General features: G+C 40.7%; 2 protein-coding genes and 10 non-coding genes across 13 annotated transcripts; all 12 read left to right on the top strand.

The window, feature by feature from the left end:
* The first annotated feature begins 165 nt into the window (after nucleotides 1-165).
* Nucleotides 166-2,614, top strand: LOC141361679 (uncharacterized). Its single transcript, XM_073863329.1, has 3 exons — nucleotides 166-1,086; nucleotides 1,939-2,534; nucleotides 2,593-2,614. Exons 2-3 carry the CDS (start codon nucleotides 1,939-1,941, stop codon nucleotides 2,612-2,614), a joined length of 618 nt encoding a protein of 205 aa, XP_073719430.1. The 5' UTR covers nucleotides 166-1,086.
* On the top strand, nucleotides 2,596-8,716 carry LOC129438807 (uncharacterized). 2 transcript variants are annotated; one of them, XM_073863060.1, is made up of 9 exons: nucleotides 2,596-2,659; nucleotides 2,755-2,976; nucleotides 3,654-5,246; nucleotides 5,365-5,568; nucleotides 5,713-6,099; nucleotides 6,232-6,296; nucleotides 6,432-6,685; nucleotides 7,315-7,560; nucleotides 7,972-8,716. In XM_073863060.1, the coding sequence occupies exons 1-9, from the start codon at nucleotides 2,632-2,634 to the stop codon at nucleotides 8,660-8,662; spliced, it is 3,690 nt and encodes a 1,229-aa protein (XP_073719161.1). In that variant the 5' UTR covers nucleotides 2,596-2,631; the 3' UTR covers nucleotides 8,663-8,716. The 2 variants fall into 2 exon arrangements, with proteins under 2 accessions (XP_073719161.1, XP_073719160.1); XM_073863059.1 differs by lacking the exon at nucleotides 2,596-2,659 and having other exon boundaries at nucleotides 2,686-2,976.
* A 1,283-nt stretch (nucleotides 8,717-9,999) lies between these two features.
* On the top strand, nucleotides 10,000-10,073 carry trnan-guu (transfer RNA asparagine (anticodon GUU)). The gene has a single exon. It is a non-coding gene; the product is annotated as a tRNA-Asn (tRNA).
* A 952-nt stretch (nucleotides 10,074-11,025) lies between these two features.
* On the top strand, nucleotides 11,026-11,098 carry trnak-cuu (transfer RNA lysine (anticodon CUU)). Its single transcript has one exon. It is a non-coding gene; the product is annotated as a tRNA-Lys (tRNA).
* A 1,252-nt stretch (nucleotides 11,099-12,350) lies between these two features.
* trnak-cuu (transfer RNA lysine (anticodon CUU)) lies at nucleotides 12,351-12,423 on the top strand. Its single transcript has one exon. It is a non-coding gene; the product is annotated as a tRNA-Lys (tRNA).
* Nucleotides 12,424-12,649: 226 nt separating this feature from the next.
* On the top strand, nucleotides 12,650-12,723 carry trnan-guu (transfer RNA asparagine (anticodon GUU)). The gene has a single exon. It is a non-coding gene; the product is annotated as a tRNA-Asn (tRNA).
* A 952-nt stretch (nucleotides 12,724-13,675) lies between these two features.
* trnak-cuu (transfer RNA lysine (anticodon CUU)) lies at nucleotides 13,676-13,748 on the top strand. The gene has a single exon. It is a non-coding gene; the product is annotated as a tRNA-Lys (tRNA).
* Nucleotides 13,749-13,967: 219 nt separating this feature from the next.
* Nucleotides 13,968-14,041, top strand: trnan-guu (transfer RNA asparagine (anticodon GUU)). The gene has a single exon. It is a non-coding gene; the product is annotated as a tRNA-Asn (tRNA).
* A 952-nt stretch (nucleotides 14,042-14,993) lies between these two features.
* Nucleotides 14,994-15,066, top strand: trnak-cuu (transfer RNA lysine (anticodon CUU)). The gene has a single exon. It is a non-coding gene; the product is annotated as a tRNA-Lys (tRNA).
* Nucleotides 15,067-15,285: 219 nt separating this feature from the next.
* trnan-guu (transfer RNA asparagine (anticodon GUU)) lies at nucleotides 15,286-15,359 on the top strand. The gene has a single exon. It is a non-coding gene; the product is annotated as a tRNA-Asn (tRNA).
* A 1,144-nt stretch (nucleotides 15,360-16,503) lies between these two features.
* Nucleotides 16,504-16,576, top strand: trnak-cuu (transfer RNA lysine (anticodon CUU)). Its single transcript has one exon. It is a non-coding gene; the product is annotated as a tRNA-Lys (tRNA).
* A 219-nt stretch (nucleotides 16,577-16,795) lies between these two features.
* Nucleotides 16,796-16,869, top strand: trnan-guu (transfer RNA asparagine (anticodon GUU)). The gene has a single exon. It is a non-coding gene; the product is annotated as a tRNA-Asn (tRNA).
* The last annotated feature ends 8,131 nt before the right edge of the window (nucleotides 16,870-25,000 follow it).

Consider the following 25,000-nt stretch of genomic DNA (forward strand, 5'->3'; position numbering starts at 1 on the left):
GAGGTCTCGCAGCAGACCTTGAATATTCTGCCTGCGATAGCGCGCTCCGTCCAGTGGCCACCGAGCTTGCCTTAACTTGTGCAACATGCAAGGCATCTGCTTTTTGCTGTTCCATCGAGAAGGGGACACCTTGAGATCAGATACAGACACATGCAACCGCAGCCCGGCTAGCTCTCCCTGCCACCTGTAAGTCGTGGTTATTCTTGGTTATGACAGCCAATCACGTTCCCCGCTGAAACCAAGATTTGCAAGCAACGGCCAATCAGCGTTCCCGGATGAAACCAAGATTCGCAAGCAACGGCCAATCAGCGTTCCCGGCTGAAACCAAGATTTGCAAGCAACGGCCAATCAGCGTTCCCGGCTGAAACCAAGATTTGCAAGCAACGGCCAATCAGCGCTCCTGGCTGAAACCAAGATTCACATGCAATGACCAATCAGCGCTCGTATCGCTATCATGAACCTGTCTGCTAGTAACAACCAAGAATTGACCAATCAACGTCAAGAGCCCCCCAGAGCTTGCGGATTACGACCGGAGAAACATCTTCAGGTAAGTCACTTGTCAACAAAAATAAAGTAGCAAATATTTTAAATTGTTTTAAACGAAAAACCTCTAGCACAGACTAGCTTTGTAATTTAGGTAACTAATCCAAACTAATAATTAAACGTCAATTGTTATTTTATATATATGTATATATATATGTATGTGTGTGTTGTTGTAATCGTTATAACGTTACTGTAATCAAACTTATATGTTTTATAGATTTGCCGAGTAATCAAAATAAAGTATAACGTTACAGTTTACTACATCTTTACTACAACTTCGTACACAGTAAGTTACATGCTTCTATTTTTAGTACAGTAGCAAATTTTTAATTGTTTTAAACGAAACACCTGTACCGTTAGCCAGGCTAACATTAGCTTTGTAATTTAGGTCATTAATACAAACTTTTAATTAAACATCAATTGTTATTTTATATGTTGTTGTTATAATTGTTATACTGTAAGTTAATCTGTATGTTTTATAGATTCACAGAGCAATAAAGTATAACTGTAAGTTACTACAGCTTTACTACAGCTTCGTACACAGTAAGTTACATGCTTCTATTTTTAGAACCTTTAAGTGTATTTTGATGCTAAACTTACTTGTTTTAGCTAAATCAATTGTAAATGCATGATTTAACGTTAAATGCTTTACTTTTAACGTTATTAGAGCTTACTCTGGAATATAATGCTGATATGTTAGTTAACATTTTGAATCTGTTGGAAAAATATACATATTTATATACATAGAATAATAAAAAGCAACACTGTAAGGTGATCATGAGTAAATATATGCAATTTCTGCGTTATTAATGTGATTTTTTTTGTCAAAACATGAAATATAAATAGTCAGAGTCAATATGTTTGTTATCAGACATCAAAATAATATCAATCTATGCACAAGTTTTCTATTTTAGATGAGGGACTGTTATGAATGTTATGGAAGTGAAAAAAAGACACGTTTTTGAGAGAAAACATTGTAGGATTTCAGTGAATTATTATGCACAAACCAGAAGCCAAAAACAAAACAAATAGAGAAGGGATGACCCTTTTTTAGAACAAAAACAATGCATTTAAATGTAATTTTCATGTGTGCATTAAAGAGGAATATGTACTGTTATGGATGTGACAGTTCTGAAATGGTTTTTATATGATTATGAAAAAGGCATACTTAAAATGCTTTAAAATCTTTAAGAAAGAGACCTCACACGGGTATAAAAACCACAAATTTTTGACATCTAAACAATAAATGCAGTGAAAATCTTTGGTAAAAAATGTTTCATGGTAAAGTTAGCATTTGTAAGGAATTGCCCATATAGTAATGTAATTTACACAGCTGGATTACCAAATGTGTTTTCTTTTTCTCTGTAATATTTATATCTTCATTTTTTAATTCAGATGGAGCCTCGCTTCAGGAGACGGGCTGATGGCAGCCTGAATCTTTCGGACACACTGGAAGCAGCAAAGGTGAAGGAAGCCAACAAAGGAAAGCCTTACACAAGACCCCTGTCCCCGGAGGCTGTGCTGGACAAGGCCAAGAAAAGCTTAAGTCAGCACCATGGAGATCCAGCTAACAGAAAGCACCTGCTGGGTTTCTTTGAAATCCAGTTTGGTATCTTTCGTGGGCAAACATTCAGGTGGGTTGCAGAAAATGCACTAGGGTATGCTGCTTACCTGGTTGCATCTATGAAGAGGGACCCCACAGGAGGCAGCAAAGACTCTCAAGAACATGCCCACAACAAGGGGAGTTTCAGGGAGTATATTGAGCTCTTTCCTTCTGGCAAAATTGCCATTGCTATGAAGGAAGAGCAAAATGATGCAAAAGCTTCCAAGCACGATGCCCCTACTCAGCAAGCTGCACCCACCCAGCACGCTGCACCCACCCAGCACGCTGCACCCACCCAGCATGCTGCACCCACCCAGCACGCTGCACCTACCCAGCACGCTGCACCCACCCAGCACGCTGCACCTACCCAGCACGCTGCACCCACCCAGCACGCTGCCACCACCCATGCTTCCACTGCCTCTCTACGCTCCCTCTTGGTTGGAAAGTTGCCTGACCAAAGAACCCTGACCAAGACCATAAAAAGGATGGTTTCCCCCATCAAAACCACACCTTGTAAGCAAACATTTATGTGTAAAATACTTGGTTTGTTTTTAGTATTTGTTGCTGTTCAGAAGTCATGTTTAATTGTCCCTTGTTTTGTTTTGTAGCTTTGGCCCAGGCACGTGCACGACCCTCTGCCACCCTCACCCATCCAACTGTGTCCATTGAGGGAGCCACAGGGCCCACAGCCACCCTCACCGACCCGACTGTGTCCATTGAAGCCACCGCAGGGCCCTCAGCCACCCTAACCCACCCCTCTGTGTCCACTGAGATAGATGACAGCACACTGCTGGCAGAGGCAACTATGTTTGAGGAGGCACATGTGGCATGTACGTTTATACTTATTTAAAACATATAACAAAATATTCAAGTTTCCTTTACAGGCATAATAAAGTAAAGTAAAACAATGGGTGGGTTGCACCGACAAGGATTAGGCCCAAACATTTAATCTTGTTTAAAAATAAACAGGGTTACATTTAAATTATCATTTTGATCCAGGTTTAAATTTTACATTAAACCTAGATTATGCATGACAAATCCGCTGGCACAGCATTATATCACAATATCTGAGCTTGTTTCCTGCCACATTGCTCCATTAATCAATACAATAGACTGTTTTAATAGATTGTCAAATGTTATTATTTTGAATCAACCCTTTAGATTTCCGATGCATGTAGGTAGTGATTTATAATACAAAAATGACTTTACCTTTGCCTGCATAAACTGTTTATTTTCTTTTGAATGACAACGTCAACATTGTTGCTGTTTAATTACAGCAAATTCATCATGGCGGACAAAATAAATCACAGATGAAGGGTGTAGTTAAGGTTTTAATCTAAGATTTGTTAATCTGTGTTTAAATTGAAGTAGTGCAACACAAGTCAAATTTAAATTAAACTAAGATCAACAAACCCTGGATTAGCTCTAAACTGTCTGTCAAACTCTAGGCTTAATTGAAGCCTTGTTGGTGCAACAATGTGAATTAGTGTTTATGTTTTTTTTCCAGCAAAACGAGTCTGTCTTCCAGCTGGATGGATACACACCCTGCCTGAAGTAGACCAAAGGTGGATATCCAAGGCCCTGTTCAGGTGGGCTGCACCAGGCCGTCCTGAGCTGATCTATAACAGGGTGGACAAACTTTGGTGGTATCCTCCACCGGTACCACTGAAGACCAGTAGTGCTCCTTCCTTGGAGAATTACTTTGGCCATCCTCTGCTGCTCTGGATGCCACGAAAGCTGTGGCAATTGAAGCTGACCTGTCCACATCCAGACTGTCAGAAAGACCTTCTGACCTCAGCTGGCCTGCATCAAAAGATCAGGGTCGTGATTGCTTTGAATAGTGTGTACTTTGTGGCATCTGAGTACCTGGCCTGCCGAAGATGTAAGAGAAAGGTCATCAGCTGGAGCCATGATATCGTCTCCCAACTCGACATTGGCCACAGAGTGCAGTTCCCCTGCATTCTAACCTCAAAACTTGCATGTGACTTTCAGGTAGTATGTTTGATGCGTCAACGAGGCCTGGGAAACAGCAGCAGCCAGATCCAGCGCAAGCTGCAGGAGCGTCATGCTGAGGTCTGGTTGCAAAAAACAGTCCAATATCTTACAGATTGCAAGGGGATTGCCAGTGCTGTCACATCAAGCCTGATACTGCCTGTGACATTTGAACCGCTTCCTCCAATGCCTTCTGTCCCTAAGCACCGGTGGCTGATGCAGGTCTATGCCCAGGATGTCCTGCAACGGCTGGATGAGATCAAGGCCGCTATAACATCACAATATGGTCGGATCTTAAAAATGGATTCCACTAAAAAAGTAGCCAGAAAACTAGCAGGACCCAGCTATGGCACCGCTGCCTGGGCAACCAATGTTGGAAATGAGCATGGACAGGTGATCATGTCCGTGCTCACAGCAAGTGAGGGTTTTGGTCTTGGGCCAATGATTGAAGGCCTCATTAGGAGATACAGAGTGGCTGGGGTAGCTCCTCCCGAGGTACTGTATGTGGACCGAGACTGCTGTGGCAACACTCTTCTGAGGAGGATGTTTGAAGAGTGGGAGCAAATGACCATCCGGTTGGATATATGGCACTTTATGCGGAGATTTTCTGTGGGTTGCACCACTGACTGTCACCCGTTATATGCCACATTTATGAGTCGCCTCAGCCACTGTATTTTCATGTGGGACCAGGACGACCTGACGGCCCTGAAAATGGCAAAGCGTGCAGAGCTAGAAGCTGACTGGAGACCATCATCTGAAGCTGATGTACTGCGCCGTATCAGCCGTAGCGAGCTAGCCCTACATTGCAGGAGAACCACTCGTGGGACCAAGGAGACCCTGACGATGATTGAGAGCCTCATTCAGGCCTTTGAAGGAGATGCTGGTCGTGACACTCTGGGAGTCCCTTTAATAAACTCAGCCCGGATGACTGAGGTCATAAAGTCCCAGCGAAAGCATGTGGCCTGCATCCAGGATCCTCAAGGTGTGCAGCTCTACATGCAGACGGGCACTTTAATGAAGGGAGGGCATCGTCTGCCAACTTACCGCTGTGCCAGAGGTTCTACTTCGCTGGAGTCTTTTCATCTGCACCTCAACAGATTCATCCCAGGTAAGTAATTTTAGTCACAGAATTTTTTTAATAAGATTTTACTTAATTATATATTGAAATAATTATGAGAATAGCAAGAACAGTTATTTATGTATTTATATGATTTTTTAATGTACAGGCACGCTGGCAAGTGACACCTTTTTTCAGGCGTATCTATTGGATGGACTTGCAAGGTGGAATGAGGACCGGGCTGTGGCAGCAACAACTGATGAGCAGCAGCCACATTCCTATAGTCATCTTCTCCGTCATGCTGCCAATATTCTTTCAGAGGAGGTCATGGGCATGAAAATCAGCCCTTATGTTGGGCCAAGAAAGTACACTGGTAGATAACTGTTTGTTGTTTTTGGTGACAATTACACACACACACACACACACACACACACACACACAAACAGTGGTATAATAAAGAGTAATAATATAATATTCTGGTATATTATCTAATTGTCATTGTTTTAATATTTTAAAGGTGAACTTATCGGAGTAGAGTATCTTTACCAGCAAACTGGTAAAGTTCTGCAGGACTACAGGTTGGCCATTGAAGAGTCTGAGACCACTGAGGTTGCTATAGAGGTGGAGGAAGCTTATGATGAACTTGAGGAGTTTCAAGACATAACTGTCCCCACCTTTGACACAGAGCGGATACCTTCTGCTGCTTCACAAGCATCAGTGTCTGCAGCATCATCTTCAACCCCTCCGGCAACCAGACCCAAGTCATCACTGTATGTGTCACCAGTGAGATCTCCTGTCACCAGCTCTACGTCATCACTGTCTGTGGTCCCTCCAATACCAGTCACATCTTCTGTTTCCAGCTCACTGCACACTCAGCCAGCACTATCTCCTGGCGCACATAGCTGTGAGTTTTACTGTGAGTATTTTTATTGAGAGTTGTTTGTTGTCACACTAACTCTAAATGACTCTAAATGAATATTTGTCATATTGAAAGATAAATACAAATGTAAACTAAATATTTACCTTTTTCATGTAGCCCCAGGTAACCAAGGGTCCACAGAAACTGACCTTCCAACATCTGAAGAGAACCCTTCGCATGATGTAAGGGCACGGTTTCTTTTTTAATGTACATATACATGTATGCAAACAAAATCTGGGTTATGTTGGCTGTGCTTTCATGTGTATATTTGTATTCATTGGTGCTTTCAAAAGTTGCTAAATGATCTTTCATTTTAGGATTGTGTTGGACCCGATAATATTGAAGGTTATGGAGCTGTGCAGGACTTGGCAGAGTATTTGTTCAACCTTAGAGAACACCGTCTGGCCTTAACTGGAGAAGAGTCTGATCAAATCATCAACCTATGGCAGGCATTGGGGGAGTTTGATAAGAAAAAGACCACTTACTCACCACGTCACCAAACCAACCTAAAACAGGGACGATTCAGGGCCAGTAAGAAGAATGTGGCACCAGGTGTGGAGAGCACCAGAAGGTATGCTAAATTTAGCAAATACAGGGTTTTGATTTGTTTGAGGGTTTTGATATTTATAAAAGATATATATTTAGTAAAACCTGACGACTTATTACTATCTTATCTTCCTGCAGCCTCTTAAATTCATACTTGGCCTAGATATAACAAAAATTGTTAGTTGTGATTTACGTTTAATGCTGATTTTATGTTATGTAAGTTACATTCCTATGGACACAGTTCTAACCATACATCGTTGAAAAAACGCAGACCGGGGTCATTATAGAGTGCCACAGGAATGACATATTTTTGTTGGCTGACCCTCTCAAAAAAGCCAGTTTATTTTTCTCATAGACTTTTGGATTATCACAAAAATAATCTCTGTGTTTAACATCAGTTTAAGACACTTTTTGTCTAAAGCTGTGATAATGCCACAACACAGTAAAACAGTAGACACCTAATTTATTGATATGATATTTCAACAATGACCCAGAAAACAAACAAGACAACATAACTCTGCACAGATATAAAAAATTAACATCTAGACAACACAAAGCAAATCTGACAGAATAGAACAATAAACTCAACAGAGAAAAGTTCACACACTGAAAACAATCTTACATTAATAATATGTATTCTTCTGTAATTTGTAGGTGTTTCATTGGGCCTCATAGTCCTGCACAGAGGCCTGACTGCAACAGAGTGGTGGAGGGCATCTTCATAAGGCTCTGTGCTCTCTACCAAAACGCGGTGCGTGTTAATGGAGAGAGGGTCACCCGCTTCACAATGATTGCACGGGTCTACAGACATATCCGAGAGTGCATCCTCACCAATGATAGGGTGATGAGAGAAACCACCATCCAGCTTCCACAGATGAACGCTTCAACAATCTCAGACTGGTGAGTTAATTAGCATTGTAACCGCTATACCAAAACATGAACCCTCTGTATAGCCCTCAGCTGCTTTAAGTAATTGACACGGTTGACTGAATGTAACTGTGGGTGCTTTGACGGGTCTAGAAACAAATCAACAAGAGTCCAACTTCTGTTTACTTTTCTATTATGAAAGATATGATTTATTGCTTACGACATGATCTTTAACAGACTGTAAGAATCCATAATCCAATGTTAATTTCAATTAAAGTAGTCATTTTACAAAAGCAACATGACACTAGGGTGTGATCAATTGCTATATGATATCAGCTGTGTAATGCTGTTGCATTATAGTCGTGATTAAACAGTAAATGATCACAGCACTTTTTTATTTTTGTTTAAATGTTTATTAATACTGGTTGTTTTATGTTTTTCCAGGTTCTCCAAGCGTGACAAGTCACAGGATGTGGGGGTTACAAAGCAGGGTATCAATTTCCCAGATGCACCCATGGCTGGACCTGAGAAGCTTCCTGCGGCTTTGCAGAAAGGGCCGACCCTATTTCCAGGGAGCTTGGCTGAGCCTCACCTTTTTGTCCTGCCAAGAAACACTGCTGGGGAGGCAAAACTCAAGAGGAGGTCACAACCTCCAGCCATCTCCCAGGCACCACCATCACATCAAAGACTCCCTATCATTGCACCAGCAATACCCGTCTCTCTGCCTTTCATTTTGCCCTCCCTGCAGCTTCCGACAGTTGTAGATACACCATCTTCAGTGCCTGGAACTTCACAGGTGGTGTTCTTTAACGTACCTTTACCTTCTGCTATGCCACCATCAGCTCAGACACAAACATCTAGTCAAGCTGTACCTTACTCCACTCAGCAGTACAGGAAGAGAAAACAGATGAGGGAGGACACTGGAACTGTCACACGCAAATATGTGAGGAAGACAGATGTTATTCTTTGTAGAAAGTGCAACAAAGAGAGAAAGCCACCATCACATCTTCAGTACTTTGGCAACTGGTACTGCAAAGAGACTGAGACTCAGTCATATGCTGAATGGAGGGCTGTGCTGGAGGGACGTGGTTATGGGAAAAAAAAAACAGGAAATGACAATCCTCCAGCTCCTTAAAAATTTCAAAATTTTATATACACACTGTAAATAATACACACGCTATACACACTGTAAATAATGTTAAGTTTACCTTGTTTATGGTCAAGTTTTTAATTGTTATTGTTTAGGATGACCTTTCAAAGTTGCACTACTGTGATAAATGTTTGTTTTGATTTTTTTTTAAAATTTAGTCTGACATGTCAAAGGTGCACTGCAAATTTTTGTTTTTGTTATTATTATTATTAACATTGATACGTCAGAATTGCACTACTATGTTGAATGTTTATTTTATTAATGTTTACTATTTATTATGTTGACAATCCTCCAGCTCCTTAAAAATGTCACATTTTATATACACACTGTAAATAATATACACGCTATACACACTGTAAATAATGTTAAGTTTACCTTGTTTATGGTCAAGTTTTTAATTGTTATTGTTTAGGATGACCTTTCAAAGTTGCACTACTGTGATAAATGTTTGTTTTGATTTAATATTATTTTCTTAGTCTGACATGTCAAAGGTGCACTGCAAGTTTTTGTTTTTGTTATTATTATTATTAACATTGATACGTCAGAATTGCACTACTAAGTTGAATGTTTATTTTATTAATGTTTACTATTTATTATTTTATTTTAATAACATTGCTGTTCTGGTTTTTTATTTACCTTAAAAATCTATGCAAATAATAAATGTTTAATCCTTGCCCTCACATTGTTTCTGTGTCTATTTATATAGTCTATTAATTTGGCTACTCTATACTTTACGAATAAACAATATTTTGTAGCTGTAAACACAAAAACAAGTCTTCAATCAATAAAACACACCATAACAACAGGGACAGTCCTGTTTATAGTTTTTATTCCGTTATTAAAAGTGTCCAATTACAGTGCTGGGGGGGGCTGATTTACAATTGATTAAAGTGCGGGAGACACCGATGATGACACATGCGTGCACTAGCAGCGTCAAACTGACACGTCACACGAATTCCACCACTGGTCTGAGCGAGGCGCGAACTCGCGTCGCTGTGCCGTCTTTTGGTTGCTTTACCTCGACTAACACGCGCCGGCTTTGGCGCAGTCGGTAGAGCATGAGACTCTTAATCTCAGGGTCGTGGGTTCGAGCCCCACGTTGGGCGTGTCAGCTGCTTCTCTCGTTGGAGCTCTTCTTTGCAGCCCTGGGTTCCATGTCGTGGGAACTTCAGAAAAATCCTGACCAAGGCGTCTTTGCGTTTCTGTTGCAAAAGAGGTTTCCCATGCTCTCCTGTGTACACGGTTGTGTCTCCACTCTTCGCGTTATCCTTTTCGCCCGCTGACTGATGTGTCTCCCACCATCCCACGTCACGCTGTCGTCCGTCTCTGTGGCGCAATCGGTTAGCGTGTTCGGCTGTTAACCGAAAGGTTGGTGGTTCGAGCCCACCCAGGGACGTTGGAAGCTTTTCAATGACACGCAGAGCGCCACAGGGCCATGTCAGCCTTGTAGCCATCTGAAAGACAATAGGTTCTTCTTCTTCACTTGTGCCACTTCACTGGGTTTTTGAAGGATTTATTTACAGGAATGTATGATCAGAGTCTTAAAGCTCAAAGACCCGGAATTTAAAAAACTGTGTAAAGAAGTACCTTGGTGCCACCAAAAGGAACAAGTCCAAGCCGAAACCCAGTTGTAACCGTGACTGAAAGAGGTTATTGCTCTAGGGCATGCTCACGCTACAGGACTGTGAGAGTAACTGAAGTGTTGTGGCGCTCACACTGCACGACAAGGTTCCTGTCATCTGCCACGAGCCAGAGGTCTCGCAGCAGACCTTGAATATTCTGCCTGCGATAGCGCGCTCCGTCCAGTGGCCACCGAGCTTGCCTTAACTTGTGCAACATGCAAGGCATCTGCTTTTTGCTGTTCCATCGAGAAGGGGACACCTTGTGACTGGGCTCTTTCACTTGTGCCACTGCACTGGGATTTTGAAGGATTAATTTAAAGGACTGTCTGATCAGAGTATTAAAGTTCAAAGACTGGAATTTAAAAAACTGTGTAAAGAAGTACCTTGGTGCCACCAAAAGGAACACGTCCAAGCCGAAACCCAGTTGTAACTGTGACTGAAAGTGGTCTGAAAGAGGTTATTGTCTCAGGGCAAGCTCGCGCTACAGGGCCGTGAGAGTAACTGAAGTGGTGTGGCGCTCACACTGCATGACAAGATTCCTGTCATCTGCCACGAGCCAGAGGTCTCGCAGCAGACTTTGAATATTCTGCCTGCGATAGCGCGCTCCGTCCAGTGGCCACGTAGATCGAGCTTGCCTTCACTTGTGCAACATGCAAGGCATCTGCTTTTTGCTTTTCCATCGAGAAGAGGACATCTTGAGATCAGATACAGAAACATGCAACCGCAGCCCGGCTAGCTCAGTCGGTAGAGCATGAGACTCTTAATCTCAGGGTCGTGGGTTCGAGCCCCACGTTGGGCGTGTCAGCTGTTTCTCTCGTTGGAGCTCTTCTTTGCAGCCCTGGGTTCCATGTCGTGGGAACTTCAGAAAAATCCTGACCAAGGCGTCTTTGCGTTTCTGTTGCAAAAGAGGTTTCCCATGCTCTCCTGTGTACACGGTTGTGTCTCCACTCTTCGCGTTATCCTTTTCGGCCGCTGACAAGAGCCCTCTGATGTGTCTCCCACCATCCCACGTCACGCTGTCGTCCATCTCTGTGGCGCAATCGGTTAGCGCGTTCGGCTGTTTACCGAGAGGTTGGTGGTTCGAGCTCACCCAGGGACGTTGGAAGCTTTTCAATGACACGCAGAGCGCCACAGGGCCATGTCAGCCTTGTAGCCATCCTAAAGACAATAGGTTCTTCTTCTTCACTTGTGCCACTTCACTGGGTTTTTGAAGGATTTATTTACAGGAATGTATGATCAGAGTCTTAAAGCTCAAAGACCCGGAATTTAAAAAACTGTGTAAAGAAGTACCTTGGTGCCACCAAAAGGAACAAGTCCAAGCCGAAACCCAGTTGTAACCGTGACTGAAAGAGGTTATTGCTCTAGGGCATGCTCACGCTACAGGACTGTGAGAGTAACTGAAGTGTTGTGGCGCTCACACTGCACGACAAGGTTCCTGTCATCTGCCACGAGCCAGAGGTCTCGCAGCAGACCTTGAATATTCTGCCTGCGATAGCGCGCTCCGTCCAGTGGCCACCGAGCTTGCCTTAACTTGTGCAACATGCAAGGCATCTGCTTTTTGCTGTTCCATCGAGAAGGGGACACCTTGTGACTGGGCTCTTTCACTTGTGCCACTGCACTGGGATTTTGAAGGATTAATTTAAAGGACTGTCTGATCAGAGTATTAAAGTTCAAAGACTGGAATTTAAAAAACTGTGTAAAGTAGTACCTTGGTGCCACCAAAAGGAACACGTCCAAGCCGAAACCCAGTTGTAACTGTGACTGAAAGTGGTCTGAAAGAGGTTATTGTCTCAGGGCAAGCTCGCGCTACAGGGCCGTGAGAGTAACTGAAGTGGTGTGGCGCTCACACTGCATGACAAGATTCCTGTCATCTGCCACGAGCTAGAGGTCTCGCAGCAGACCTTAAATATTCTGCCTGCGATAGCGCGCTCCGTCCAGTGGCCACGTAGATCGAGCTTGCCTTCACTTGTGCAACATGCAAGGCATCTGCTTTTTGCTTTTCCATCGAGAAGAGGACACCTTGAGATCAGATACAGAAACATGCAACCGCAGCCCGGCTAGCTCAGTCGGTAGAGCATGAGACTCTTAATCTCAGGGTCGTGGGTTTGAGCCCCACGTTGGGCGTGTCAGCTGCTTCTCTCGTTGGAGCTCTTCTTTGCAGCCCTGGGTTCCATGTCGTGGGAACTTCAGAAAAATCCTGACCAAGGCGTCTTTGCGTTTCTGTTGCAAAATAGGTTTCCCATGCTCTCCTGTGTACACGGTTGTGTCTCCACTCTTCGCGTTATCCTTTTCGCCCGCTGACAAGAGCCCTCTGATGTGTCTCCCACCATCCCACGTCACGCTGGTGTCCGTCTCTGTGGCGCAATCGGTTAGCGCGTTCGGCTGTTAACCGAAAGGTTGGTGGTTCGAGCCCACCCAGGGACGTTGGAAGCTTTTCAATGACACGCAGAGCGCCACAGGGCCATGTCAGCCTTGTAGCCATCTGAAAGACAATAGGTTCTTCTTCTTCACTTGTGCCACTTCACTGGGTTTTTGAAGGATTTATTTACAGGAATGTATGATCAGAGTCTTAAAGCTCAAAGACCCGGAATTTAAAAAACTGTGTAAAGAAGTACCTTGGTGCCACCAAAAGGAACAAGTCCAAGCCGAAACCCAGTTGTAACCGTGACTGAAAGAGGTTATTGCTCTAGGGCATGCTCACGCTACAGGACTGTGAGAGTAACTGAAGTGTTGTGGCGCTCACACTGCACGACAAGGTTCCTGTCATCTGCCACGAGCCAGAGGTCTCGCAGCAGACCTTGAATATTCTGCCTGCGATAGCGCGCTCCGTCCAGTGGCCACCGAGCTTGCCTTAACTTGTGCAACATGCAAGGCATCTGCTTTTTGCTGTTCCATCGAGAAGGGGACACCTTGTGACTGGGCTCTTTCACTTGTGCCACTGCACTGGGATTTTGAAGGATTAATTTAAAGGACTGTCTGATCAGAGTATTAAAGTTCAAAGACTGGAATTTAAAAAACTGTGTAAAGAAGTACCTTGGTGCCACCAAAAGGAACACGTCCAAGCCGAAACCCAGTTGTAACTGTGACTGAAAGTGGTCTGAAAGAGGTTATTGTCTCAGGGCAAGCTCGCGCTACAGGGCCGTGAGAGTAACTGAAGTGGTGTGGCGCTCACACTGCATGACAAGATTCCTGTCATCTGCCACGAGCCAGAGGTCTCGCAGCAGACCTTGAATATTCTGCCTGCGATAGCGCGCTCTGTCCAGTGGCCACGTAGATCGAGCTTGCCTTCACTTGTGCAACATGCAAGGCATCTGCTTTTTGCTTTTCCATCGAGAAGAGGACACCTTGAGATCAGATACAGAAACATGCAACCGCAGCCCGGCTAGCTCAGTCGGTAGAGCATGAGACTCTTAATCTCAGGGTTGTGGGTTCGAGCCCCACGTTGGGCGTGTCAGCTGCTTCTCTCGTTGGAGCTCTTCTTTGCAGCCCTGGGTTCCATGTCGTGGGAACTTCAGAAAAATCCTGACCAAGGCGTCTTTGCGTTTCTGTTGCAAAAGAGGTTTCCCATGCTCTCCTGTGTACACGGTTGTGTCTTCGCGTTATCCGTTTCGCCCGCTGACAAGAGCCCTCTGATGTGTCTCCCACCATCCCACGTCACGCTGTCGTCCGTCTCTGTGGCGCAATCGGTTAGCGCGTTCGGCTGTTAACCGAAAGGTTGGTGCTTCGAGCCCACCCAGGGACGTTGGAAGCTTTTCAATGACACGCAGAGCGCCACAGGGCCATGTCAGCCTTGTAGCCATCTGAAAGACAATAGGTTCTTCTTCTTCACTTGTGCCACTTCACTGGGTTTTTGAAGGATTTATTTACAGGAATGTATGATCAGAGTCTTAAAGCTCAAAGACCCGGAATTTAAAAAACTGTGTAAAGAAGTACCTTGGTGCCACCAAAAGGAACAAGTCCAAGCCGAAACCCAGTTGTAACCGTGACTGAAAGAGGTTATTGCTCTAGGGCATGCTCACGCTACAGGACTGTGAGAGTAACTGAAGTGTTGTGGCGCTCACACTGCATGACAAGGTTCCTGTCATCTGCCACGAGCCAGAGGTCTCGCAGCAGACCTTGAATATTCTGACTGCGATAGCGCGCTCCGTCCAGTGGCCACCGAGCTTGCCTTAACTTGTGCAACATGCAAGGCATCTGCTTTTTGCTGTTCCATCGAGAAGGGGACTCCTTGTGACTGGGCTCTTTCACTTGTGCCACTGCACTGGGATTTTGAAGGATTAATTTAAAGGACTGTCTGATCAGAGTATTAAAGTTCAAAGACTGGAATTTAAAAAACTGTGTAAAGAAGTACCTTGGTGCCACCAAAAGGAACACGTCCAAGCCGAAACCCAGTTGTAACTGTGACTGAAAGTGGTCTGAAAGAGGTTATTGTCTCAGGGCAAGCTCGCGCTACAGGGCCGTGAGAGTAACTGAAGTGGTGTGGCGCTCACACTGCATGACAAGATTCCTGTCATCTGCCACGAGCCAGAGGTCTCGCAGCAGACCTTGAATATTCTGCCTGCTATAGCGCGCTCCGTCCAGTGGCCACGTAGATCGAGCTTGCCTTCACTTGTGCAACATGCAAGGCATCTGCTTTTTGCTTTTCCATCGAGAAGAGGACACCTTGAGATCAGATACAGAAACATGCAACCGCAGCCCGGCTAGCTCAGTCGGTAGAGCATGAGACTCTTAATCTCAGGGTCGTGGGTTCGAGCCCCACGTTGGGCGTGTCAGCTGCTTCTCTCGTTGGAGCTCTTCTTTGCAGCCCTGGGTTCCATGTCGTGGGAACTTCAGAAAAATCCTGACCAAGGCGTCTTTGCGTTTCTGTTGCAAAAGAGGTTTCCCATGCTCTCCTGTGTACACGGTTGTGTCTTCGCGTTATCCGTTTCGCCCGCTGACAAGAGCCCTCTGATGTGTCTCCCACCATCCCACATCACGCTGTTGTCCGTCTCTGTGGCGCAATCGGTTAGCGCGTTCGGCTGTTAACCGAAAGGTTGGAGGTTCGAGCCCACCCAGGGACGTTGGAAGCTTTTCAATGACACGCAGAGCGCAACAGGGCCATGTCAGCCTTGTAGCCATCTGAAAGACAATAGGTTCTTCTTCTTCACTTGTGCCACTTCACTGGGTTTTTGAAGGATTTATTTACAAGAATGTATGATCAGGGGCCCGTACCATGAAAATGGTTAAACAAACTCAGGGTTACAGGATTAGTTTCAGGTTGACAAAACCAAGCCAATGTGCAGGCCTTGTTAATAAAAGCTATTTTCATGGTACGCAAAACCCAGGATTTGCACAAACTAATCCTAAACAAAGCTGGCTAACCAACTAAACCAGCTTCATGGTATAGGCCCCTGAGTCTTAAAGCTCAAAGACCCGGAATTTAAAAAACTGTGTAAAGAAGTACCTTGGTGCCACCAAAAGGAACAAGTCCAAGCCGAAACCCAGTTGTAACCGTGACTGAAAGAGGTTATTGCTCTAGGGCATGCTCACGCTACAGGACTGTGAGAGTAACTGAAGTGTTGTGGCACTCACACTGCACGACAAGGTTCCTGTCATCTGCCACGAGCCAGAGGTCTCGCAGCAGACCTTGAATATTCTGCCTGCGATAGCGCGCTCCGTCCAGTGGCCACCGAGCTTGCCTTAACTTGTGCAACATGCAAGGCATCTGTTTTTTGCTGTTCCATCGAGAAGGGGACACCTTGTGACTGGGCTCTTTCACTTGTGCCACTGCACTGGGATTTTGAAGGATTAATTTAAAGGACTGTCTGATCAGAGTATTAAAGTTCAAAGACTGGAATTTAAAAAACTGTGTAAAGTACCACCTTGGTGCCACCAAAAGGAACACGTCCAAGCCGAAACCCAGTTGTAACTGTGACTGAAAGTGGTCTGAAAGAGGTTATTGTCTCAGGGCAAGCTCGCGCTACAGGGCCGTGAGAGTAACTGAAGTGGTGTGGCGCTCACACTGCATGACAAGATTCCTGTCATCTGCCACGAGCCAGAGGTCTCGCAGCAGACCTTGAATATTCTGCCTGCGATAGCGCGCTCCGTCCAGTGGCCACGTAGATCGAGCTTGCCTTCACTTGTGCAACATGCAAGGCATCTGCTTTTTGCTTTTCCATCGAGAAGAGGACACCTTGAGATCAGATACAGAAACATGCAACCGCAGCCCGGCTAGCTCAGTCGGTAGAGCATGAGACTCTTAATCTCAGGGTCGTGGGTTCGAGCCCCACGTTGGGCGTGTCAGCTGCTTCTCTCGTTGGAGCTCTTCTTTGCAGCCCTGGGTTCCATGTCGTGGGAACTTCAGAAAAATCCTGACCAAGGCGTCTTTGCGTTTCTGTTGCAAAAGAGGTTTCCCATGCTCTCCTGTGTACACGGTTGTGTCTTCGCGTTATCCGTTTCGCCCGCTGACAAGAGCCCTCTGATGTGTCTCCCACCATCCCACGTCACGCTGTCGTCCGTCTCTGTGGCGCAATCGGTTAGCGCGTTCGGCTGTTAACCGAAAGGTTGGTGGTTCGAGCCCACCCAGGGACGTTGGAAGCTTTTCAATGACACGCAGAGCGCCACAGGGCCATTTCAGCCTTGTAGCCATCTGAAAGACAATAGGTTCTTGTGCCACTTCACTGGGTTTTTGAAGGATTTATTTACAGGAATGTATGATCAGAGTCTTTAAGCTCAAAGACCCGGAATTTAAAAAACTGTGTAAAGAAGTACCTTGGTGCCACCAAAAGGAACAAGTCCAAGCCGAAAATGTTGTGGATTTTTGTAGTGATTATGAAAAAAAATTTTCAGCAGAGGGTTCCATTGCCAAAAGATGACTTTATTGCATACAACAATAAGGCCGAGTTGGTGGCCAAGCAACTAAAGAGTCTTTTTTCAGAATGCAACCTAATATACAGTTCTCTAAAAGTTTAAACCCCTCCCATGTAGTTGTTTTTAGCATGTTTTTATGTTTGACAGGTGTGGTAACTTCATTCCTTCCAAATGTCAGCCTATGCATTTTTAGCTCTGCTCTCAGTTACCATATTTTAAACCCTGCATACATTGCAGTCTTTACAACTGCTAGTCTTCAGCTTACAAGCTTGAGACATACATACTTGCAAAACACATTTGAATCTGAGTACCATGTTCACCAAAGATATAGTTCTGAATTAAAAAATCTTCTTCATTCCACCCTTTGAGACTTTCACAAGTCTCACCCAAAGTGCAACTTCATAATCCAGTTCAATTAAGTTAAGATAATTAATGGCTTAACTAAGCCATCTTTCCCTTACCAATGACTAAATCATGCTGCCGCACTTTGGTAGAGTGTGGAACAAACATCTTCTCTTGGAGAAGTAAAAAAATCTGCTCCCTAAATTAACAAACCTTTATGATCATGGAATATACTTCATTATGTCATTGTTGCTGTAAACTCAGAACTCATAAAAATATTCATCATAAGAGTGTAAATTAGTCAAATACCTTTTCAATTCTTATTATCTTTTTCTGATGTAGTCTTACCATTTTCAAACTTTTGCAAAACCCATTTTTGATGCACTTTGTAATTTCTTATATGAAGTAACTTTTCATCTTGATATTTCAACATTAACATTTGTTTCAATATCGGAAGTACACAGTAAAATAACAATTCATCCAATTAAACTTGCAAATCCTTAACCTCTGATAATTTGCATCATTTACCTTATACCTTGATAATATTCATCCTTTAACCTATACCTTTAATCATTTGCATCATTTAACCTATGAATCATTTGACATACCAAAATATATCTTTGATAATTTGACAAACCAATCACCCATTTTCCTCATTTTAAATCACACCAATTCCACATTAAGATTCTTTCTTCCTGTATTTGTTGCAGTTTCTATCCTAAACTCTTAAGCTTATTAATAGCTTCAATGAATATCTATGTTGTATTTTTAGCATAACATTACTCTCAATACAATAAAACTATACCCCTTTGTAGTATCTCATTGTTTTTCTAAAATTGTTAAAACATCATTAGTTAAATTTAATAAACCTTTGTTGATTATAGTAGATATAATTTAGTAATTCTAGATTAAATCAGTATTTATTCTAACCATGATTTTATCTCATCTCTTGCTTAAATTGTAACATATGGTAATACCAAACCAATTTAGGGATAAACTATTTTAGTTTTATCATTTGTTTTCTCAGTATTTTGTTCAATATACTTCAATATAAGTTCTATGTTAGAATATTCCCTTTAAATATCCCTCATCTTTAGTTCCATCAGGTTTACTGTAGCATTCATAATCTTTTTCCTAATCTGCCTTTTTCCTATTTTAATGCTTTTATTAACTTTCCAAAATTGAGACTATTTACCAAAATATGCCCTATAAAATGGATATTTAAACCAGAATTTGTCAATTTGTTAAATTGAACACCCCTATAATATCATATTGACTTTTGATTATTATTACCTTTCGTAATTCAGAGCATAATAAGCAATTGTTCATACCAATTTCTCTTAGCTTTGAAAATTACCCATTTGTACTATTCATTATATTTTTTGTTGTTTCCCATAAAATGTCCAAAATATATTTTTTTTCCTTCCGTTGACGTCCTTTTCTTCTTTTGATGTCCTTGTCTACTTGTTGTTTTGGTTTTTTTTTAGTATTCAATCTAGATTTTGTTCCTCCTGAGATTATTGTAGAATAAATTCTCACTGGTGTCCTCGCTGAAGTGTGACTGATCCTTGCTGATAGGTGAAAAGTTTATTGAAGAAAAGTTTGATTATTGACTACAGTTGTGTGAATTTACCATATGTTGCTGATAATTGTCAAACTGGTTATTAGCTTTATTTTTCAATTTCCATGGCTAATTTCTTAAAGTTTTCCTTGTGTGTCCTTTACACATTACCAGCAACTTTGTCTCTGTGTATTGCTTGTGAACTCCACTGCTTTGCACTCATTGGTTGTTGCTCCTGAAAGTCTCTTCTCATTTACACATTTTTCTTAACTTTATTGTTGCTGCTTGATATGCCCTGAGTGGTCATTACTTCGTTCTTTTATCTCTTTGTAGGCTTGAATTGCTTTCAATTTTTCTGTTGTTGTCTTCTGTATCATGTCTTTTATTATTTTCTTTTCCTCAGCTCTCCTCTTCATTATTGTGTTTAAGTTCTCCTCTGCTCCTCAGCTCTCCTCTTCTGTATCGTGTTTTTGTTGTCCTCTTCTCCGACTGGTATTTTAGGAACTCTGTGCAGTGGCTCAGATGACATCAGATGTGCTCCTTTCCCCTGGCCTGCTGGTAGAGCTGCTCTCCCTGGTCCTTGTTTTATGTCACTCTCTCCTGAAGACCCTCAGATACACTAGATCCCATGGCATAATATGGCATTTTATTTCCATCTCCTCATCAGGCTCCTTTTCTTTTTTCCTGCACACAAATAGCTTATGCATACAGTTAGTTTCATCACATAAAATCTCATCTTTATTTGTAATTGTTCCAAAAGCTCCATCTGCAGTCGTTCCAGAGGCTGTCCTTTTTTGGGGATGAATTTTTGTTATCACATATAGTATAGCGCAGACATTGATATTGGGATTGGTATTTGCATTGGTCGACCAATAAGCATTCCATGCAGTGTTAGTTTGCAGTCTTTCACTTGTTATTGCAAGAGACAAAGCATCCAGTCAGTTCAGTTTCATGCTTTCACATTTTTTGCTGAGTTTAACCTTGAAGGGATGGTTTACTCTTTGTGATTGGAGATGGTAAACACTATGTTAATTTTAGTTTTTCCTTTATTCATTACTGTTGCAGTATTTGCTTTATAGTTTTTAATGAATGCTGATCCATTATCTAAAATGATTCCTAATAGTGTTTCAAATTTAGGGATTACTTCTTCTATCATTATTTATCCTTATTTTTTTTGCACTAGCTTTACCTGTTGAACAGAAATGTAACCAGTATTGCACTTAAATGAGACAATTTCTCAAATATAGAGAATAATACAAATTTTTCCTTTTTTTAATCTTTAATTTTAATTTGTTATTTTATATCTCTGTTTTTAATTTGAAATTAAAACCACCCATCTGGAAAGGTAACATTTTACTGTATTATAGAATGATTTATCCCCAATACATTAGATGTCTTGAATGTCTTTATTTGTCCCCCTTTGGGTACCACAAAATGTTCATAACATCCTGCTTGTTCTTCTTCTCTTCTATCTTATAATTAAGGCTTTTATATTAACACTAAGCAAAACTTCTGTGTGGCTTTCTGAGGCTTCTTTAGCCTCCCAATCTGCTGTGTTGTTCCCTGTGATAAAATATCATTCATTTTTATATAAGTTTAATATTTTATGATTGCCATTTACTTTGATAATGTTTAATGCAGAAATTAAACCCCACTTATTCAGTACATTGATTATGTATACCCTCATTCTTTTGAAAGCCTCTTTGTTCCCATACCGAATTGGATATTGTTTAGTTTCCCAAAAAACAAACAAATATTTCTTCTGTTTGAAAACTCAAATATATAAAGCAAATATCAATTACAGTATTTGTCATCTGGGAAAACATTTGTTAGCAATGTGGATCTGGATATCAACTGTTTAGTCTTACAATGTCATTAATTGGATACTTCAAATTATTACTTTGTTCTCTACATCTTTTAACAATTAATACATCTTAATCTTGCATGTTGTTATCATCCGCATTTATTGTTTTTATGAAAACTATTTCCTGACAAATGATTGACTATAACATATAATTCTAATGTGATTCTTAAACATTATGGAGATCCACTGGCTTTATATAGTTTTTTTCCATCATATCCCATAAATCCTTTTCTTCACAATCTTTTCCAGTATACACGAGACCTGTGGAAATAAGTCAGTTACATTAAGTCATTATTCTATTAACTGATTTTCAACAATACTCTTTACTAATTCTTGTTTACCTTCCTTTGATGTTATATCAATTTCTTGTCATATAATTTATTTTGCCACTTTTTAAGTTGAATATCTTTCTCATGATCATATTATAATACAATGAAATTCCCACTTTGATAACTTTGTTATAAATGTGTGCTTCAATACATTTTCCAATTTATTCATTGTTTGTTGTGCATCACTACTTATTATACATTTGCTTTGATTCAGTTAATATCACTTTAATATCATGTCTTACTTACTTTATATCTATATTCCCTATACCCTTCTGGAAAACACAAATTCCAATGGCTTAATTCAAATTATGCATATTTTATTTAACAAGTAAACAGTAAACAGGAGTGTGATTTTGATATGAGAATAGATATGGTCATGGTTTTGTTTATTGTGTATAGACATACATTGAATTACCACTACTTGTCCAGAGAATCATATTATTAACAACTCTTCTGGACCTTAAACTGGACTTTGAAAGGCTGCTGTCACCCTCCCCCCTTCACTCACGGAGCTGGTACATGGATATAGCGAAAGTCTCTCTTAGCGTGGCCAGGCTTTTTGTAGTCCTCAGCATGTTTTCTTTGTCTCTCCCAGTTCAAGTTGTTTTCTTTCTGGGATGGTGATGCTGCAAAGTCATTTATGATGGGTACAGGATTCTGGCTTTTTGGAGGAATTGCTGAAAGTAGCTGAACACAAGAATGTTTTTCTTATTTTTATTTCTTATTTTATTTATATCTTCCTACCTCATCTTCTTTTTCACCTCTTTGTGTAAACAATGCCTCTTGGCTTTTTACTCTACACTCTTCACACTTATACTTTTTCTGATAATAATTACATTTCTTTCATTTAGGATATTTCCTCATTTGTAAGATTCACTCCCAAACCTGTTTAAGTTTCCTATTCTATAACTACTGATCATTTCATTTACATTTTACCTATAATTTCCACAGTGCCCTTGAGTACTAGAAACCAACCTTCTACAGTATGCATGATAAATATAGAGTAACATTTAACACACTTTCTTTTGTTCCATTATCAACTTCCTTTAACATTCTATCATATATATCTCCTTTATTCATGAATAATGCCAAAGCTTTTTCGTCAAATCCCTCCTTCTGTTCTTTCTTTTGCTTTAATATAGGTTTATTTACAATATCCATTTCTTTACACATTGCAACATCAAATGTTCCCTTCATGACAATTTCTTAGACACATTCTTTATTAGATCTCTGGCCAATAGATTTTCCACAAGAATAACAACTATGACTTTACTCTACACCTGTTACTTCTCCATTCAATCTTTCTATCATATTTAGCCATTTTTTTAACTTTTTAACATTAGAAAATTTACAAATAAAAAAACTTTTATACCATTTAACTTTCAAGCTAAGTAAACATCAAACTTACCATTTGCTCTCCAATATTACTTTTTCTACACTGCAAATATTTTTCAAGCAGTTCCTTAATTAATGTTTCTCTTTCAATTCAATTTGTTCTATTTGTCCAGTAATACTATTTTTTCCCTTTTCAATAGTATTAAACACAAACATTTTTTCATTGGATTAAGATATAAAATATAGATGCAAAAACCTCCTTTCAACCTATATATATACCATTTACCTATAATTTTACCTATAATCTCCTATTACTTAGTACTATTATATAAATAATATATTATTATTATTATTATTTTACTTATCTTAACCGGTATTTCACTTTACTGCTAGCTCTTTCATCCACAGCACTCAGTCAGGCCTGTACTCACTCTATTTATAACATACACCCAGTCATTCACACTTTAAACATGACACCACTTGTTTTTCACTGTTGAGGATCCTTTCCACTTTTACTCACAAGTCAAACTTTTTATCATGCATTAGGGCGGTATCCACAAATTAATATTTTATCCATTCAGACCTCTATTATATAAACATATATAAAGAGCTGTTTTCATAAAAATTAATTCTGCCCTTGCAGACCCCTATCCACTTTATAACACTTTTGTTTCATGCTCTGTTTATTAATTTTGTATCCATACACTGTAAAATATGCAGCATTTATGTTAAATCAACATATACATTTTTTGTTACCCTAACCTAACAAAGTAACACATTAATGGCTTGACAAACCAAAGTACTTTTCCTTTTGCTATCATTATTTTACAGTGTATCCGCTTATTCCATAAGCATTTTTAATAGTCTGTTCCAGTCTACCTGTATCCGTCAAGGCCCTCTTACAGAGTAAACACAGATTATTTAATTTCATCTTATTTTCCATAAGCATTTTTAATAGTCTGTTCCAGTCTACCTGTATCCGTCAAGGCCCTCTTACAGAATAAACACAGATTATTTAATTTTATCTTTTTTTTTCATACACTGTAAATAAAATGCAGAATTGATGTCAAATCAACATATATCACTACTTCACCTATTGAGACAAAAACATGGATTGGCTTGCACCATCACATAACTTTTTCTTAATGCTATCATTCATTTACAGTGTGTCAGCTTATTCCATAAGCATTTTTAATAGTCTGTTCCAGTCTACCTGTATCCATCAAGGCCCTCTTACAGAATAAACACAGATTATTTACTTTTATCTTATTTTTTTTTCATACACTGTAAATAAAATGCAGTATTGATGTCAAATCAACATATGCTTAAATACTTAACCTAACAAATTGAAACATGGATTTGCTTCCAAAACCAAGTTACTTTTTCTTTATACAAATTATTTATTTACAGTGTATCCGCTTATTACATCTATCAAAGCCCTCTTGCAATACGCATTTTTATAATCTGTTACAGTTCATTTGTATCCATCAAGGCCCTTTTACATAATAAACACAGATTATTTAATTTTAGCCTATTTTTTTCCCATACACTGTAAATGATATACTGTAGTGATGTCAAATCAACATCTACTTAGTTACTTAAACTAACAAAGTGAAACATGTATTAGCTTCCAAAACCAAATCACTTTCATTTTTATACAATTATGCATTTACAGTGTATCCGCTTATTACATCTATCAAAGCCCTCTTGCAATAAGCATTTTTATAATCTGTTACAGTTCATTTGTATCCATCAAGGCCCTTTTACAAATAAACACAGATTAGTTTTATTTCTGTTTAATGCTATCTTCGAAGCCCACTTAGCTATTAAACTATTATCTGTTCCAGGTTAATGCTGTCCAATCAAAGGCCCTCTCAGCAAAACCACAGATTATCCACCTGAGCTCAGGAATTTTTTCCTCTTTATCATTTCAAACAAATCACACCATGCAATCCTTGGAAGTGGAACCCTTTTTAACTTGTATTAATCTTAGTTCTTATGATGGAAGAGCATTGTGAAGGTCTTTCCACCATGAGCCAACCCAGATGAGCAACACAACAGGACACCAGTAAATAAGCAAAAACTGCTCACCTGGTCCTGTGTATGCCGCTCATCCAAACTCAGCCCACAGTGGTCATCCACCTCCATGCTCCTTTCCAATCCCATCCTTGTCGCCAAATGTTGTGGATTTTTGTAGTGATTATGAAAAATAATTTTCAGCAGAGGGTTCCATTGCCAAAAGATGACTTTATTGCATACAACAATAAGGCCGAGTTGGTGGCCAAGCAACTAAAGAGTCTTTTTTCAGAATGCAACCTAATATACAGTTCTCTAAAAGTTTAAACCCCTCCCATGTAGTTGTTTTTAGCATGTTTTTATGTTTGACAGGTGTGGTAACTTCATTCCTTCCAAATGTCAGCC

Source organism: Misgurnus anguillicaudatus, chromosome 24 (assembly GCF_027580225.2).
Source record: "Misgurnus anguillicaudatus chromosome 24, ASM2758022v2, whole genome shotgun sequence".
Taxonomy (NCBI): domain Eukaryota; kingdom Metazoa; phylum Chordata; class Actinopteri; order Cypriniformes; family Cobitidae; genus Misgurnus; species Misgurnus anguillicaudatus.

Bases quoted from the DNA above. Each gene is read 5' to 3' on its own strand.
- LOC141361679 (XM_073863329.1), top strand. From the start codon at position 1,939: ATGGAGCCTCGCTTCAGGAGACGGGCTGATGGCAGCCTGAATCTTTCG. The intron at 2,535-2,592 runs GCACGCTGCCAC...TTGGTTGGAAAG, and splicing joins CAGCACGCTGCACCCACCCA to TTGCCTGACCAAAGAACCCT.
- LOC129438807 (XM_073863059.1), top strand. From the start codon at position 2,724: ATGTTTAATTGTCCCTTGTTTTGTTTTGTAGCTTTGGCCCAGGCACGT. The intron at 5,247-5,364 runs GTAAGTAATTTT...TTTAATGTACAG, and splicing joins CCTCAACAGATTCATCCCAG to GCACGCTGGCAAGTGACACC. The intron at 5,569-5,712 runs GTAGATAACTGT...AATATTTTAAAG, and splicing joins TGGGCCAAGAAAGTACACTG to GTGAACTTATCGGAGTAGAG.